Genomic DNA, 14,668 nt, shown 5'->3' on the forward strand with positions numbered 1-14,668 from the left:
TATTCCATTCTCCTCGTAATAAACAAAGCCAGTGAAGCCAAAGATGTCTGTTGCAAGTTTTTTATTCTCTCTTGTGTTCTGTGCATTAATATAAAATAATTTCAAATTTAACCTTGACCTTTAACGAGGATTATATTACGTTCCTTTCTTTACTGTAAAATTTCCTTCAGTCTTTTGGTTCTTCTCATTCTGCTTCAATAAGTACTGATCATTTTATGCTTTTTAAGCAGCGATGATCATTAATATTGCTTATGAAATCTCAGTACTAAAAAAAAAGCAGTCATTGAACTTTGCAAGAAATTCAAAAATTGTTTCAATATAGTATCTTACGGTTAGAATTTCTTTGTCAATAATTTTGTTGCTTCAAATATAGGTGGCCATGAGCAGGAGGTTGATATAGCAATCTGCTGCGCCAGAGTTTTGGAAGGAGTGTTTCTATCCATGATTTCAGATTATTGTCAAATTTCTGATCCAGTGGAACCCAGGTGTACCCCAAAGGAAGAGAGGATGGATATCAGTGGATGAGTTTTTCCCAGCTGCTCTCTCTCAAGGCCTGGGAGCTGGTCAGATAGTCACTGTCTTAGCTGTGGAAATAATGCATGGGGTGGGAAAACCTATAACCAAGGAATTGACAAGTGAGCTGTGATTAATTAAAAAGCTGCTTTAGGCGAACTTATTGTATAGTAATTTGTCTTATTTACATTGCACATAGATCTTTTGTGTGAAGCCACTTTTAAGTGAAACCTGAAGGCTCTAAAGTTACAAATTCTAATTGTTCCGTATTGCCTTCTACCTTGTTTTAAATTCTGTTTGGACTCTAGCCTTCATCTTACATGACAATGTAGATGTTAAGCACATGTAAGCAAGGGTGCATGTATCTACTTCTATAAGCAAGGTTACATGTTGCAGCAATTTTTAGACGTATGGGCACAACAGTGAACTGCTGTATTCATACTATCATACATAACTAATAAGTGGCACAATCACTTGCCATTTTTATCTTTCAGTTGGCTCATGTGGCTGCTTTGAAGGTGAATGACGACAAAGGTACATATAGAGTTGGAACATTTCAAAGGTTCCACATGCCATTTTGATTTTATAGTTGTTTTAGCATTGTATTTTGAAATCCTTTGAGAGCTGTCCTATGATAGTCTTCCAAATGACAGTCTAGAAAATAGATGCTCTTTTTGAGTCAGTTTGTTTAATTCTTTTGTGATTTGTGGTATTTCTACATCAATAACCAGACTGATTTCTTTTTTGTTATTCTCTGAATGCCTTAAATTCAGACGTATTCTTTTGATTTGTGTATCCCTTCCTCTGTTTTGTATGTAAATTCACAGGAATGCAAGTCTTCTATGCAATTATTTGATTAGATCCTTCATGGAAATAAATACATTGATAACTAAATTGAACCAGCATTATTACTTGGCATGGAGCACACTTTCTGCTGGTGACTATAATGCTAGCCAGTGTTGAAAATCAACAGATCTTAAACTGAGAAAAGAAAGCCTTATAAAATTCTCTGACATTAAAAATCAAATTACTGAAATGTTTTCAAGGCTGTGATCTCCTGTTGGAGTTCAGATGCCTGTTACAAGCCTCTGAATCTTCATCTTTACAGTTTGGTATTCTGAACCCTGCTAAAGTTACTGTCTTGCAATTACTAGCAAGTATCCATTCTCTTACAATACGATTTAGACCCAATTCCCCTCATCCAAGTGGCTATTATTAATGTGTGTTTTGATGGTAAGTGTCACAAATTGTTTTGACCTGATGCCCAAACATGTGCATTTTTAGTAAGGTTACTTGGCCATTGATCAGGAGTAGTAATCCCATGTCAATTCTGTCCTCAATGCAACGTACTCAGTCTAGCTGTAACATCATTACTGCCTCCATCATCCCCCATATTCCCAGCCCCAGCCCTGGTTGAGGTCAGTTAACTTATTGCAGACCAAATGAAGCTGCGACCCTAATGGTCTATATTACTTTGCTACTTTGGTTTGCATTTCTTATTGGAAATTGAGTACTTTGAATAAATGTATTCCATCATATTTTCCTTCTTTACCTACCTCCAGTGTTCTTAAAACATTTATTTTTGCAAAACCCTAACATAAGTGGAATGTGGAGTGAAGAAGTGTGAAATGGCTTTATTTTTGCTTCTGAAGAATGTCCTATGCAACTTGTTTGTGACTCTTACTTAGCAGTAAAACCAGTGAAATACAAAATTTCATAGTTTACCATGAAAGATTGTCTATCATAGTCTTTCGGACATTATAGTTTAAAAAGTTGCCACATGCGTTTTTCATACATTTATGTTGGTTTGAGCTTCTGCTCGCCAACAGTATTCCTATGTTCCCACTAGGTAATGTTTCCTTTCAGTGTTATTAAGTCAGCCCAGCCCTGAAACTAAAAGCTTCATAGAATTAGAAATGCCATGCACGACACTGAAGCGTGAGTAAAGAAATTAAATCATTGCTTTCACTATATGAAACTAGATCTTTAATTTGTGCTTTTAACCAAAACATGTCTTGGGCAACAAATTGAATTCATTTCATCCATCAGCCTTTTGGCACCTTTTGAAAGTAGGTGCAAGAAACACCTTGCCAAAGTAGTAACTTGATTTGTTTCAGGTTTACATTTAATTGAATGCATCAATTGAGATTTATATGTTTAGTCTTTATTCTAACTGCTGCTGTGTTTATCTCCAATTTTATTGGAAGATGTTTGATCTAATTTGTTCAAAATTCATGTCTGCATTCTTTGAATTTTTAATTCCCATAGAAAATTCAGTGGATGATGAAAATGATGCTTCAGAAAACCAGCCATTTCCTTCCTTGCAGCAGGTATATAATTTGATTGATTATACAGAATGCCCAGTAGTAACTTCGGGACACCATTTCAGTCTGTTGAACAAGAGACTGCGGGGCGAATTTTACAGAACCCTCCCCCCCCCCCCCCCTTGAAGTCAGGGTTCATAGTGGGGGGGAGAGGGGAATGTCTCCGGGAGAGGCCCACCACAGACCTCGACACTGGGAAGGCCCGGCCCATATTGCCAGTGGCAGCCAGAGGTCAAAATTTAAATATGTTAATATATTAAAAGTACTGAGTTAATTACTTACCCACTCCCGCCATCCGTCCCGGTGCAAAACTCGTACCAGTGGCTGGCACTACTGCGTCTTCGGATCTCCGTCCGAAAGTCCAATGTGGGTCACTGGTGGGGAGGGGGAAGCAGATAAGTATTTCAGTGCGGGAGAGGATGGGGTGGGGTCTAATATATCTGGTCTAGGTGGGGTGGGAAGGGGTAAAGGTTAGAGTTTTTGAACTTTGTGGGGGGGTAAGGTCAAGAGCGCAAGTTAAGATTTTTGGGAGGGAGAGGGCAAGTAATAAATCTGGTCATTGCGGGTGGGGGAGGGTCGGGATAACTTTATTTGATTTTCAAAGTCTTTTTTTGCTTTAAAAATTTAAATTGTAATGAAAGGCTGGAAGCCCTTTAATAATGGCGTTGATGCCTGCACAGTTGCAACCGGTGCCGGGCACAAAACGCCCGCCCCCTCTATGCCATCCGGGGGGTGGGTGTTGGTTTCCACCCCAATCTCGCATTCAATATCGCGCCTGCTCCCCGAAGTAAATGCTGTGAATGCGGGCCACCAATTTTTACGGCGGTGGCAGCAACATAAAATTAAGCCCTACATGTGAGTTGTGAGGATCTTCAGAAGTGGAGTACTCCACTGTTGCCTTTTTTTATTCAACCATAGTTTAGGTAAATATTTTCTTTGTGATGAGTCTTTATTAAAAATTTTATATGATTTTGACTTAATTTTAATAAGGATTTTTGTGCTCTCCTAACTCCATTCACATGGATCTTTTAGAAGCAGTCGTGTTTTCGCACTTTCAAGTTTCATTTACTTGTGTATTTGTCAATTTTAGAAAGTTGTTACTAAATATTTAGTATTTTTGTATTTTAAGTTTGCATTCTACCTTTTACTGGATCAGATGATACTGATGCCTTTTAGCATGATTTAAAAACATAATTTATCTTTTTAGGTTTTAGTATGTGTGCCTGAGCATATTGGATTCAACATTGAAGTTAAATGGCCTTATCAACAAAAAGTAAGTAACGTAGTCCTTTGTAGTACAGCGTTGTGAAGGTATCTTGTTGTGATGTGTTCCATGCAACAGTCTGATAAACTTATTTAGAGTGTTAGCATAATAACGTGCTGATGGTGTTGTTCTAGGGCAACCTTTCAACTTAGATTACTTGACAGTTTGTTCATTCTTGAGCAACATTTCCTGGAGTAAATTACAATTATTGAATTTTATTAGACTGGCAGTTTTTGTATTAGATGTTGGGGAGAGGATCCTAACATTGTATACTCATTTGTCAACGATCACTCCCTTCTGTTAACAGATCAACAAGATTGTATTACTTGATGATTAGTAGCATAGTACCTGGTCTGAAAAAAGTTTTATGTTTGTTGTATTTGAATTGTTAATCTCACTTGTTTATGCAGAATGATGGAGCTTAAGTTTTCAGTTAATGGTATATGGAAATTTCATGCTACTTTCCACCTGTTAGTAGTCAACCCATAGTCCTATAGACACTTAAATAAGTGTAGCATGATATTGGGTATCTTTATAAGTAAAGTGATATATCAGCTTTCACTAAATACTAAAGACTTAGTATTTACTATCCAGAAAATAGTCTTACTAGTAAGGCAGATGAATTGAGGGCGTTGATTAACACATGGGAATATGATATTGCTATCACTGAGACATGGTTGAGGGAAGGGCAGGACTGGCAGCTTAATATCCCAGGGTATAGAATCTTCAGACATGATAGGAGAGGGGGGTAAAAGAGGAGTTGGCATTGCACTGTTGATTAAAGAGTCAATTACTGCAGTAAGGAGGGATGATATCTTAAAAGGTTCCTCTAATGAGGCCATATGGGTAGAACTTAACAAAAAGGGGGCCATCACTTGGCTGGGAGTGTACTACAGGCCTCCAAACAGTCAGGCAGTGATAGAGGAGTAGATCTGTAGGCAAATCTCTGAGAGGTGCAAAAATAATAGGGTAATAGGGGATTTCAACTTCCCCTATATAAGAAGGGATAGTATTCGTGCAAAAAGCTTAAAGGGGACCGAATTCTTCAAGTGCATTCAGGAGAGCTTTTTGAGCCAGTACGTAGAGAGTCCTATAAGAGGAGGAGCGGTACTGGGCTTAATCCTAGGGAATGAAGCTGGACAAGTGGTAGAAATGGCAGTGGCGGAGAATTTTGGGGATTGTGACCATAACTCTAAGATTTAAGGTTGTTATGGAAAAGGACATAGAGGTTCCGGAAATAAGAGTACTAAATTGGGGGAAGGCAGATTTCAATATGATGAAACAGGATCTGGGAGCAGCTTCTTATAGGAAAGTCTATATCAGACCAGTGGAAGTCATTTCGAAAAGAAATTGCAAGGGTTCAGGTCCAGCATGTTCCCATAAGGATGAAGAGTAGGACCAACAAGTCCAGGGAACCCTGGATGTCAAGGGATATAGAGGATTGGATAAGGGGAGAAAAAGGAGGCATATGGCAGATTCAGAGTGCTGAAAACAGCGGAGCCCCGAAAGGAGTATAGAAAGTGTAGGGAAGTACTTTTATAAAAAAAAAAGTAATTAAGAGAGCAAAGAAGGGACATGAAAAATCACTCGCAGACAAGATAAAGGAAAATCCCAAGGCATTTTATAAGTATGTTAGGGGCAAGAGGATAACCAGGGACAAAGTAGGGCCCATAAGGGATCTAAGAGGCAACCTGTGTTTGGAGCTGGAGGACATGGGTGAGGTTTTGAACAATTACTTTTCATCTGTGTTCACTATGGAGAGGGACGAAGTAGGTGTAGTGATCAGGGAGGGGGATTGTGATGTATTTGATCAAATTAGTGTTGAAAAGGAGGAAGTATTAGCTGTAGTAGTGAGCTTAAAGGTGGATAAATCCCCAGGCCTGGATGAGGTGTATCCCAGGCTGCTATGTGAGGCAAGGGAGGAGATAGCAGGGGCTCTGACACAAATTTTCAGATCCTCTCTGGCCACAGGAGAGGTGCTAGAGGACTGGAGGACAGCGAATATGGTACCATTATTCAAGAAGGGTGGCAGGTAATTATAGGCCTGTGAGTCTAACATCAGTGGGAGGGAAATTATTGGAAAAAATTGAGAGACAGGATTAATCTCCACTTGGAGAGGCAGGGATTGATCCGGGATAGTCAGCATGGCTTTGTCAGGGGAGATAGTGTCAAACAAATTTGATTGAATTTTGAGGAGGTGACTAGAGGTGTAGATGAGGGTAAAGCAGTTGACGTCCTTTACATGGACTTCAGAAAGGCTTTTGATAAGGTCCCGCATGGGAGATTGGTTAAAAAAGTAAGAGCACATGGGATCCAGGGTAATTTGGTAAATTGGATTCAAAATTGGCTTAGTGGCAGGAGGCAGAGGGTGATGGTAGAGGGTTGTTTTTGCGAATGGAGGCCTGTGATCAGTGGGGTACTGCTGGGATTGTTGCTGGGACCCTTACTGTTTGTAGTGTACATTAATGATTTAGGCGGCGCAGTGGTTAGCACTGCAGCCTCACAGCTCCAGCAACCCGGGTTCAATTCTGGGTACTGCCTGTGTGGAGTTTGCAAGTTCTCCGTGTCTGCGTGGGTTTCCTCCGGGTGCTCCGGTTTCCTCCCACATGCCAAAAGACTTGCATGTTGATAGGTAAATTGGCCATTATAAATTGCCCCTAGTATAGGTAGGTGGTAGGGAAATATAGGGACAGGTGGGGATGTGGTAGGAATATGGGATTAGTGTAGGATTAGTATAAATGGGTGGTTGATGGTCGGCACGGACTCGGTGGGCCGAAGGGCCTGTTTCAGTGCTGTATCTCTTTTATAAAAAAAAAAATAGGAGGTATGATCAGTAAGTTCGCAGGCGACACGAAAATTGGTGGTGTAAATAGTGAGGAGGAAAGCCTTAGATTACAGGACGATACAGATGGGCTGGTAAGATGGGTGGAGCTGTGGCAAATGCAGTTTAATCCTGAGAAGTGTGAGGTGATGCACTTTAGGAGGACTAACAAGGCAAGAGAATATACAATGGATGGTAGGACCCTAGGAAATAGAGGGTCAGAGAGACCTTGGGGTGCTTGTCCATAGATCACTGAAGGCAACAGCACAGGTAGATAAGGTGATTCGGAAGGCTTGCGGAATACCTGCCTTTATTAGCCGAGGCATAGAATATAAGAGCAGGGAGGTTAATGGAGCTATATAAAACGCTGGCTCGGCCGCAGCTGGAGTACTTTGTACAGTTCTGGTCACCACACTAAAGGAAGGATGTGATTGCAATGGAGAGGGTGCAGAGGAGATTCACCAGGATATTGCCTGGGCTGGAGCATTTCCGTTATGAAGAGAGACTGGATAGGCTGAGGTTGTTTTCCTTGGAGCAGAGAAGGCTGAGAGGGGACCTGATTGAGGTATACAAAGTTATGAGGGGCATTGATAGGGTGGAAAGGAAGAAACTTTTTCCCTTAGCGGAGAGGTCAATAACTAGGGGGCATAGATTTAAGGTAAGGGGCAGGAGGCTTAGAGGGGAGTTGAGGAAACATTTTTTCACCCAGAGGGTGGTTGGTGTCTGGAACACACTGCCTGAAGGGGTGGTAGAGGCAGGAGCACTCACGACAGTTAAGAAGTATTTAGATGACCACTTGAAATGCCATAACATACAAGGCTACGGCCAAGTGCGGGGAAGTGGTATTAGTTTTGGACGGGTGCTTGATGGTCTGCGCAGGCGCGTTGGGCTGAAGGACCTGTTTCTGTGCTGTAAAACTCTATGACTCTAAAATAAGAGTATTTCAAGTTTTTAATGCACAGGAGTAGACATCAATCTATCACTAGACACAATGGTTTATCAAGTGCTTAGCTTAGTCAATAGCCCTGTTGCTTCTGTTTCAGAAGGTTGAGAGTTCAAACCTTGCTCTGTGAACTGAGCAGGTAATCTAGGCTAGTATTCATTGTGGTACCGGGGAGTGCTGCATTGTTAGCGCATTCTCATGAGATGTTAAACCAAGATGCCATGGCACTAAGTGAAGAACAGGTATCCTGACCAGTAATCTTCCATATGTCTTTGGCACCTGCTTTTAAATCTAGCATAGACTTGGGTTTAAAATTTCCTATTGTTGACCCAACAGGGAAATTAGTTTGAAATATGGACCCAGTAGGCATAGATCTATTGCACAAAATTGATCACAGTTCTGTGTTAATTGCCACTAATAAGCAATTTTGTTGCAAGACATTGAGGATAGCTGATGTGGGAGTCTCCTATTGCAGCAGAAGGAAAATGGAGGCAGGAGTTGGCAAAATAGGTCCACGACCGTGTCTTTTTATAGCTTTCGAACAGGCATGGCTTGCAAGTCACTGCAATATTGGGCAAAGGATACTGCTGCTTATCATGTTCATCAGGAGTAGTGAAGTCTTGCTTCAATTGTATAGGACCTTGGTTAGACCGCACCTGGAGTACTGTGTGCAGTTTTGGTCCCCTTACCTTAGGAAGGATATTATTGCCATCGAGGGAGTGCAACGAAGGTTCACCAGACTTGTTCCTGGGATGGCAGGACTGTCCTATGAAGAGAGATTAGGGAAACTGAGCCTGTATTCTCTAGAGTTTTGAAGAATGAGAGGTGATCTCATTGAAACCTACAAAATACTGAAAGGGGTAGACGCAGCTAAGATGTGTCCCCTGGTTGGGGAGTCTAGAACCAGGGGACAATTTCAAAATTAAGGGGGAAGCCACTTAAGACAGAGATGAGGAGAAATTTCTTTACTCAGGGTTCTGAAATTTTGGAATTTTCTACCCCAGAGGGCTGTGGAAGCTGTCATTGAGAATGTTTAAAGTAGAGATTGACAGATTTCTAAATACCAATGACATAAAGGGATATGGGGATAGTGTGGGAAAAAGGCATTTAAGTGGATGATCAGCCATGATCGCATTGAATGGTGGAGCAGGCTCGATGGGCTGAATGGGCCTACTGTCCTGTGTTGTACACTGCTATATTTGAGATTTCAATTTCTGCGCTGCTTATCGTATGCTGTTTTTAAGTGTATTGGCTGTCTAAAAACTAAAATCTGTTTTAAAATGTTACATGCATATTAATTTTGCGTTTTCACCTGTTAATAGGATGGTACCTGGGAGGGCAACATGCCAACCTATTTGGACATGAATCAAGCTGTTGACATAATCCTAAAATGTGTCTTGGAAAATGCATCTAATCGAAGAATAGTATTCTCCTCATTTGTTGCTGATGTCTGTTCAATGTAAGTTTATTTTTTGATATTTGGAATTAGTATTTTTTCCGTTGCATAACTGTAGATTCTGATCACTATTGTGTCTGCAGTTATTTAAGATAAAGCACTTTTCGCAGTTCCCTTTTGTAATAGTGTTGACTTATTGCTTGAGTATGGTTCTGTGGGATTCACTGGCCATCTAGTACCTTGTGGAAGTACTGAATTTTTTCCTGATGTAGTGCTAGCAGTGCAGTTGATCTTGTCCTCATCCAATGTAACAAGACGCATCCTACGTACAAATGCAGACAATTGGAGCAGATAGAAAACAGGAGTAGAAGTTGTCACTGATTTTTCCTTTCCCACCCATCATTAACCCAGGAGGCCATTTGGGCAGCAATAAGACACTACAGTTGGCCTCCGGATTTAGAGAAAATTCAGGGATCCACTTCTGATTGCTATACTTTCCAGACTGCTGTGTGAAGTTAGTATTGCGGTTGGCTGCAACAATAGTCACATAATCCACCAACACTCGCTGTCGCAACTGTTTTGTGAAAAATAGCAACATGGATGAGATCTTGAAGGGTTGCCAGCTTCTATGGACTCTGGCATTGATAAAGGTGATGAAAAAAAGTAAATAAAATGGAAAAGCTCACCTAAGAGATGCTAGTCTGAGATTTTGATCAGAGTGCTGCAAAAGGGTGATAGAAGTATGCTTCCAGCTGTATTTGATGGATACACTGGGCATCAAGAATTGGAGAAGTATTCCACTCGACCAGATGTGACGACCCTTCAATTTCACAGATGTAAAATGAATAAAAACTAACAGTTCAGAGGATGTCATGATCCAGCCCTGTAACGCTGATGCTTCTCTTTAATCGGCTTCCACAAGCTGCAGTTCAAAAGTCTAGGAAGGGATCCACTTACTGTTCCGTTTCTTTTCACCTTTGCAAAAAAAAACATGTATATTTGCGACTGGAAACACTTGGAGAATTTGGAAGAAGCCCAAGTATGAATATCAAGACTTTCCTCCTATCTAAGAACCTAAACATTTTGTACGGGGGGCTATATTTATTTATTTTATTTATTTAGAGATACAGCGCTGAAACAGGCCCTTCAGCCCACCGAGTCTGTGCCGACCAACAACCACCCATTTATACTAACCCTACAGTAATCCCATATTCCCTATCACCTCCCTACACTAGGGGCAATTTACAACTGCCAATTTACCTATCACCTGCAAGTCTTTGGATGTGGGAGGAAACCGGAGCACCCGGCGAAAACCCACGCAGACACAGGGAGAACTTGCAAACACCGCACAGGCAGTACCCAGAATTGAACCCGGGTCCCTGGAGCTGTGAGGCTGCGGTGCGAACTACTGCGCCACCCATTTGAACACAAGGGTGAGAATTTTTAAATTGGGGCATTGTCAGACCAGAAGCCAATAAAGTGCTGCTAAAGTCCATGGTGGCACAAGTGTTGGTCTTGCTGAAAAGTTGATGACTTATTACTGCATTTGGGGCTACAATATGTTTGATTGATGAGATTTTTTTTTTTGTTCACAAATTTGAATGTAACTAAAGACATTATCTTTCTAGAGATGAAACTTGCATTTATATAGCACTTTTAACCTTGAGCTTCCCCAAGTACTTCATAGCCAATAAGTTACTTCCCTGAAGTGTAGTCACTGTTCATGTTTTGTGTACTAGTTTTAAGTCAGCTAATTTTATGATACTGTCTATATTGGAATTTCCTGAGATCTAACAAGTGTCTTTTTAAGAAAGTTAATTTTATTTTCTTATAATGGAAGCAGGTATAATCCAAGCCATCAGTCCATTATATCAATGTCAGAATTCTATAATTCTTCAAATATCAATGTGTTGATGACTAATTATTGATCTGTCATTGTAAACTTGTTAAACTGCCAGAACTGGTTGACCAGTTTGGACACTTGTGCATCAACAGTATACCATCAGTGCCAGAGATAAAACATTGCTATCACCAGTAGCACAATATGATATAGTAGAAACACATTCTGTGCCCCTCTCAGTGCTTCGAACCTGAATATTTGAGAGTCCCAAGAAAATAAATTGGAGGCACCACACATTCCTGCTTCTTTCCCATTAGTCCTCCACAATGGCAAAAAAGGGAGTGTTAATGTTTTCATTCTTCCAAAGTTAAATACTTTATTTTTCTAGGATCAGGCAGAAGCAAAGCAAGTATCCAGTTCTTTTCTTGACCCAAGGCTATTCTAACGTCTATCCAGAGCTTATGGATCTCCGGTGCCGAACCACACCAATTGCGATGAGTTTTGCACAGTCAGAAAACATTCTGGTAAGTACCAGTTCTGTGCATTTCCATGTGCCTAAGTAAGAGTACTGTGTTTAATATTATGCTTTCAAATAACTTGATTTCCAAGTTCCACTATTTAAACATTTTTTCTGTTAAAAGGGAATTAACGTTCACACAGAGGACTTGCTACGAAATCTGGACTATATTCAACAAGCCAAGTCAAAAGAATTGGTCATTTTTTGCTGGGGAGATGATACCAATGAGTCTGAAAACAGGAGAATACTGAAGGCGAATGGAATTGATGGCCTCATCTATGACAAGTAAGATCAATACAGTGACATTGAATTGTACGCAATTTTATATTACTGACATGCTAAAATCGATGAATGTTTGTCACTCGCAAGATTAAATATTTATCAGCATTTTTGGAATGATGTCACTAGCAAGGCCAGCATTTATTGCCCATCCCTAGTTGCCCTGAGAAGGTGATGGTGGGCCATCTTCTCAAATAGCTCATAGTGCTTTGCTACAACAGAGTGGTTTGCTAGGCCAGTTGAGTCAACCACTGATGGTATGCAACTGGAGTCATATATAGGTCAGTCCAGCTAAAGACGGCAGATTTCCTTCCATAAAGAAGATTAGTGAACCAGTTGGGTGTTTCTGGACAGCTTTATGGTTACTGGTACCAGATTTTAAAAACTGAATTCAAATTTTCATTAATTTCGATGCAAGTAAATATATGTCTGAAGTGGGGATTTCTTGCAATTTCCTGCTAACTTTGTTCTTAAAATGGCATTGTCAAAGAGCACAACTGATTGTCAACATAGCACCTTTCCAGAAGAGAGCTGTGAATTTTCTGCTGTGCAAGTGGCAGAAAAAGCTCTGGCTTAAGTAAAATCTGGGAATTGATAGAAAATTGTTGGAAAAGTAGCAAGTATTCATTACGGGCTTGCAGTCGGGAGGCCAGGAGTGGGAGCCCTTCTTGTTTCTAGTTTATAATAAGATTCAGAAGCTGAGTGTAAAATGGTGCAATTTGAAGACTATCTAATTGGAGATCTGAGGAGGTAGTCTCAGAACCATAAAAGTAGATGGAGGATTAGCAAATGAAATTTCATAAGGACATGTATGTAAGAAGCAAAAAAAGGGTTACTATAAGTATTCCATGAATGGTTTTGAAATAAGGAAATGGTGAAAGCATTGAACAGATATTGTGTCTGTGTTCATTGTAGAAGACACAAATAACATCCCAGAAATACTTGTAAATGAGGAGGCAAAAGGGAGGGAGGAACTTAAAACAATTACAATCAGCAGGGAAAGGATACTGAGAACACTATTAGAACCAAAGGCTGACAAGTCCCCAGGGCCGAATGGACTTCATCCTAAAGGCTTAAAAGAAGTGGCTGCGGAGATAGTAGATACATTGGTTGTAAATTTGCTGATGACACAAAACTAGGTGGGAATGGAAGTTGTGAGGAGGATGCAAGGAGGCTTCAAGGGGACTTGTGCAAGCTTAGTGAATGGGTAAGAACATGGCAGATGGAATATAATGTGAAAAAGTGTGAAGTTAGCTACTTTGGTGGATAAAAAACAAAGACCGAGTATTTATTAAATGGTGAAAGGTTGAGAAGTGTTGATATCCAAAGGATGTCCTTGTTCATGAGTCATTAAAAGCTAGCATGCAGTTAGGGAGGCAGCTGGTATGTTGGCCATCATTGCAATGGGATTTGAGTGTAGGAATAACAATATCTTGCTGCAATTGTATAGAGCCTTGGTGAGATTGCACCTGAAGTATTGTGTACAGTTTTGGTCTCCTTATCTAAGGAAAAATAAACTTGCCATAGAGGAAATGCAACAGAGGTTCACCAGACTAATCCTTGGGATGACAGGATTGTCTTATGAGGAGATATTGAGGAAACTGGGCCTGTATTCTGTAGAGTTTCGAACAGTGAGAGGTGATCTCATTGGAACTTACTAAATTCTTACAGGGAGTGACTGGATGGATTTGGATAGGATGTTTCTTCAGCTGATGACTGTAGAACAAGGGGACATAGTCTCAGAATAAGGGTTAGGCCATTTAAGACTGAGATGAGGATGAATTTCTTCACTCAGTGCTGAATCTTTGGAATTTGCTACCCCAGAGGGCTGTGGAAGCTCAATCATTGAACATGTTCAAGACAGAAATTGATAGATTTCTGGATACTAATGACATCAAGGGAGATGGGGATAGCGTGGGAAGGTGGCGTTGAGGTAGATGATCAGCTGTTATCTAATTGAATGGCGGAGCAGGCTCTACAGGCTGAATGGCCTACTCCAGCTGCTGTATTCCTAAAATTCTCTAAATTCTGGAAAGGTCCCAGATTGGAAAACAGAAAATGTAACTCCTTTGTTCAAGAAAGGAACAAAACAGAAAGCAGGAAACTACAGGCCAGTTAGCCGAAAATCTGTCATAGGGAAAATGCTGGAATCTAATATTAAGGAGGTTGTTGCAGGGCACTCAGAAATTCTTAACGCAATTAGGCAGAGTCAACATGGTTTTGCGAAAGGGATATCATGTTTGACTAATTTATTAGTGTTTTTTGAGGAAGTAACAAGCAATGTGGATAAAGGGGAACATGTAGATGTGGTGTACTTCGATTTCCCAAAGGCATTTGATAAGATGCCACATCAAAGCTTACTAAACAAAATAAGAGCTCATGGTGTAGGGGGTAACATATTAGCATGAACAGAGGATTGGTTAGCTAACAGGAAGCAGAGAGTAGGGATAAATGTATCATTTTCAGGTAGGTAAGCTGTAACTGGTGGAGTGCTGCAGGAATTGGTGCTGGGGCTTCAACTATTTCCAGTGTATATCAATGACTTGGATGAAGGGACCGAATGTATGGTTGCTAAATTTGCTGATGACAAAGATAGGTAGAGTAAGTTGTGAAGAGGACATAGAGTCTGGAAAGGGATATAGACAGGTTGAATGGGCAAAAATTTGGCAGATGGAGGGTGGATTTTGTTCCCAACTTGATGTCCAGTTTCATGGCAGGGGGTTTGGGCAGTGGTGAGAATCGGAGTGGCATTTGTCGCCATGGAACCAGAC

General features: G+C 40.6%; 1 protein-coding gene across 3 annotated transcripts in view; it reads left to right on the forward strand.

Annotated features, from left to right (window-relative positions):
• Positions 1 to 14,668, forward strand: part of gpcpd1 (glycerophosphocholine phosphodiesterase 1) — an 85,297-nt gene that overhangs the window by 62,527 nt on the left and 8,102 nt on the right. For all 3 annotated transcript variants that reach the window (XM_068044372.1, XM_068044371.1, XM_068044373.1), the window contains 6 exons: positions 1,008 to 1,047; positions 2,782 to 2,843; positions 4,045 to 4,110; positions 9,188 to 9,324; positions 11,490 to 11,625; positions 11,743 to 11,903. In XM_068044372.1, coding sequence (XP_067900473.1) covers positions 1,008 to 1,047; positions 2,782 to 2,843; positions 4,045 to 4,110; positions 9,188 to 9,324; positions 11,490 to 11,625; positions 11,743 to 11,903 — 602 coding nt within the window. The remainder of the gene's footprint in view (positions 1 to 1,007; positions 1,048 to 2,781; positions 2,844 to 4,044; positions 4,111 to 9,187; positions 9,325 to 11,489; positions 11,626 to 11,742; positions 11,904 to 14,668) is intronic.

This window comes from Heterodontus francisci, chromosome 13 (genome assembly GCF_036365525.1).
Source record: "Heterodontus francisci isolate sHetFra1 chromosome 13, sHetFra1.hap1, whole genome shotgun sequence".
NCBI classification, from domain to species: Eukaryota; Metazoa; Chordata; class Chondrichthyes; order Heterodontiformes; family Heterodontidae; genus Heterodontus; species Heterodontus francisci.